The 3,629-nt window shown below is 55.8% G+C and overlaps 3 protein-coding genes across 3 annotated transcripts in view; all 3 read left to right on the forward strand.

Annotated features, from left to right (window-relative positions):
* Positions 1-551, forward strand: part of PTSG_09995 (uncharacterized protein) — a 1,892-nt gene extending 1,341 nt beyond the window's left edge. The window contains exons 3-4 of the mRNA XM_004988851.1: positions 28-140; positions 449-551. Coding sequence (XP_004988908.1) covers positions 28-140; positions 449-464 — 129 coding nt within the window. The 3' untranslated portion in view covers positions 465-551. The remainder of the gene's footprint in view (positions 1-27; positions 141-448) is intronic.
* Positions 552-763: 212 nt separating this feature from the next.
* Positions 764-3,269, forward strand: PTSG_09996 (uncharacterized protein). Its single transcript, XM_004988852.1, has 6 exons — positions 764-868; positions 1,192-1,279; positions 1,422-1,471; positions 1,758-2,161; positions 2,408-2,639; positions 2,954-3,269. The coding sequence occupies exons 2-6, from the start codon at positions 1,216-1,218 to the stop codon at positions 3,017-3,019; spliced, it is 816 nt and encodes a 271-aa protein (XP_004988909.1). The 5' UTR covers positions 764-868; positions 1,192-1,215; the 3' UTR covers positions 3,020-3,269.
* A 183-nt stretch (positions 3,270-3,452) lies between these two features.
* Positions 3,453-3,629, forward strand: part of PTSG_09997 (uncharacterized protein) — an 8,876-nt gene continuing 8,699 nt past the window's right edge. Inside the window, exon 1 of the mRNA XM_004988853.1 lies at positions 3,453-3,571. Within this exon, the coding sequence (XP_004988910.1) occupies positions 3,518-3,571 (54 nt within the window). The 5' untranslated portion in view covers positions 3,453-3,517. The remainder of the gene's footprint in view (positions 3,572-3,629) is intronic.

Raw genomic sequence — 3,629 nt, forward strand, 5'->3', positions numbered from 1 at the left:
CCCTCCCCCTTCTACCTTTCCTCGCAGGCGAACCAGGCGGGTGTCTCCAAGACGCGCCGCATGACCTTCCTTGCGCTCGGCAGCGGCCTTGTTCTCATCACCTTCCTCGCAACACGCCTCTTCATGTCCATCAAACTCCCGTACGTTGTTGTCGCGCTATGGTGTGAGTGACGGAGGGACGGGGTGTGAACGCATGTATGTGTGTGTGTTTATGTGTGTGTGTGTGTGTGTATGTGTGGATGTGTGTGTTTGTGGATGTGCGTGGGTGCCTGCCTGCGTGCCTGCTTGTCTGCCTGCCTGCGGTTCTGTGTCTGCGCGTTTGCCAGGCCAGTGATGTTTGCAGTCGCACTTCGCTCTTTTTGTTGGCGTCGCTTTTTGCTTCCCATCCTCACCCTGTCTCCACCACACGCACACACACGCACACACTGTCCTGCAACGTACCTGACAGCGGTTACCTTCGCTGAGCTTGTGTGCCATCACACACACACACACACACACACCAAGCACACACGCACGCACACACCAAGCACACACACACACACACACACACACACACACACACACACACACACACACACACACACACACACACACACACACACACACACACACACACACACACACACACACACCAAGCACACCTCGCCGTAGTCATCATCTTGTGCTGTTTCCATGAGTTGCGCGTCGACTATCAACTGCCACCAAAAAATGGTGGCGCTGCCGCGAAAAATGTCGGTGTGCACAATATACGATTCGCGGGCGGCGAAAAATCTGCCGAAAGACAAACAAGCGAAGCGGCAGCGACACACACAAACACTCGACCATCTCCAGCCCCCAAATCGTTGCTTGCCCGTGCTTATCAAGACTGGTGAGGTGCTTGTTGACCTTGCTGTGCTGGCGGTGGTGCTGGGTGCGTGGAGGGACGACGGTGCAAACGCCAGCAGTGCAGCGCAGTACAATGACGGCTGATGGTGTTGATGATGCAGTGTTAGGGTGCGCTCCCATCAACAACAACAACACCGACACAACAACATCCACAAACACACTGACATCACGCCGCAACACACCGCCTCACAAGTGCAACTGTCTCACCTGCTCGCTCGCTTCCTTGCTCGCTTGCTTGCTTGCTTGCTCCTCGTTCCTGCTTTTCCTTTGCTCTTCCCCCCCCCTCCGGTCTCTTCGCACATGCAGTACCCCATCACTCAAACCAACACAATGGCAACCCCCAAGTTCTCTGACCTCGGCAAGGCTTGCGCCGATCTCTTCTCCGATGACTTCAGTGCGTCAACAGCACACATCATCATGCACTTTCGCTTGGCAGTGGCACTGTTCCTCTGCGGGCATTCTTCTGCCTGCGCACTGGCCCCCTCCTGCACTCCTTCTGCTTCCTCACCGTGTGCCTTCGCTGTGCTTGTTTCCAGACGCCTCGGCCAACAAGCTCACCCTCAAGTCTAAGGCCATCAACGGCACTGTGCGTGCACTTGTTTTTGTGTGCAATTGTTTGCTTGTGTGTTGATGTCGTTGTTCAGATGCATGCTTGCATCAAGCTGCTGTGCACAGCGCCAGCGTGTATGATCCGCAGCATTGTCACAGCGCCACCACCAGCAACAGCAACAACAAACCCACACACACACACACACACACATACACACATACACACACACACACACATCCACACATACACACACATACACACATGCATTCATGCGCTCACTCACCTTTTCCCGGTTCTCCCCCCCCCCTCTTCTCCCAAACAGAACCTGAAGGTTGAGGGCACCCGCTCCAACAAGGACGGCTCCGTGTCTGGTCTTATTGAGACCAAGTTCTCCCACAAGGCCTCTGGCCTCAACGTGAAGGAGAAGTGGACCACGGGCAACGTTGTCGCCACCGAGGTGTCCAGGAAGAACCTCCTCACCCCCGGCACAGACCTCAGCCTCACCACCAGCTTCAAGCCCTCCACCTCGGGGCTTGACTCGATCAAGCTCAAGTCCTCGCTCGTCCGCGACCAGTTTGCCGCCACCCTCGACACAGACTTTTGCAAGGTCTCCGGCTCTGGCGTCTTCTCCTACAACAAGTTCCTCTTTGGCGCCTCCACCAACCTCAAGTCTACCTCCGTTGGCGTCGCCTTTGTGGAGCAGGACTACAGCATCACCTCCACTGTGTAAGTCGTGGTGGTGGCGGTGGTGGTGGTGGCGTGGTGGTTAACTGCAGCTGCTACAAGTGAAGTGACGTGTGTGTGTGTGTGTGTGTGTGTGTGTGTGTGTGTGTGTGTGTGTGTGTGAATGGCGAATTTGTGGTGCTTGCCACGGCCGCGCCATCACATCATCACCATCATCATCCCCATCACCTCTAACGCGCCCTCCCCATCACTATCACCACCGCCCGCCCTTTTGCTGCCTTGAAACAGCACGGATGGCCGCGACGTGAACATCAAGCTCTTCCACACCCCCCGCGCCACGGTGCAGGCTGGTGCTGAGTTTGGCTGGTCCAAGACGGGCGCCACGAAGCTCGGCGTTGCCGGCCGCCTGCAGCTGGACGACTCTGCATATGTCAAGGCCAAGGTCGACAACAAGCTCAACCTCGGCCTCGCTTACGTGCAGAAGCTCCGCCCCGGTGTCACCATGACCCTCGCCGCCAACGTCAGTCAAGGGGGAAGAGTGTGTGTGTGTGTGTGTGTGTGTGTGTGTGCCTGCTGTGTGTGTGTGTGTGTGTGTGTGTGTGCCTGCTGTGTGTGTGTGTGTGTTTGTTTGTTTGTTTTTTTAATTGTAAGAACCATTGTTGAGGTGCCTGCTTGTGAGGCTTTGGTTTGGTGTTGCCCTGGTGTTCTTCGCTTCCTCGCCCCACCTCACACAATGAACACCCCCCCCCATCTCTTCTCTCTCTCTCTCTCTCTCTCTCTCTCTCTCTCTCTCTCTCTCTCTCTCTCTCTCTGTCCCTCGTGCGTCACGAACAGCTTGTCGGCAACAACCTCACCAGCGGCGGCCACAACCTCGGCATGTCCCTCTCCCTCGACAACTGAGCACACTCTGCTGTTGTGTGAAAGGCATTCTTGCACTGCACGGCTCGCCGTGTAGTGTCTCCCTTCCCACTTGCACCCCCATCCTCTCTCGTCCACCTCTTCCTGCCATCAACAGGCTGTCCATGTGTCTCGTCGCTGTCACGCACCCGTCCCTCCCACATCCCCCATGCCCTCCTGTCTCCTCATGCCCTCCTGTCTCCTTAACTGTCGTCTCTCAAGTTCAGCTACCAAATACAAAGCAGTGACAGCAGTGACAGCAGTGCCGTGTGTACAGCGTGTGAAGTGTGTGATTGTGTCTGTACTGTGTGTTTGTGTATTGTGTCTGTGTCTGTGTCTGTGTCTGTGTGTGATTGGTTGGGAACAGGAAAGTGTCTCGTTGTCAGAACGAGGAGAGAAGAACCGCTATCACGGCCGTTGTTGGCATTTCCACACACACAAAACGAATAAGCCACTGACTGCTGGTTATCGCTTGTTGTGTGACAGAACAACAACAACGCAATGGAACTGGTGCAGCTGCAACGCGCCGCCACCATGGCGTGGGCCACGCAGGAGGTGTGTGTGTGTGTGTGTGTGTGTGTGTGTGTGTGTGTGTGTGTGTGTGTGTGTGTGT

This window comes from Salpingoeca rosetta (genome assembly GCF_000188695.1).
Source record: "Salpingoeca rosetta unplaced genomic scaffold supercont1.32, whole genome shotgun sequence".
NCBI lineage: Eukaryota > Choanoflagellata > Craspedida > Salpingoecidae > Salpingoeca > Salpingoeca rosetta.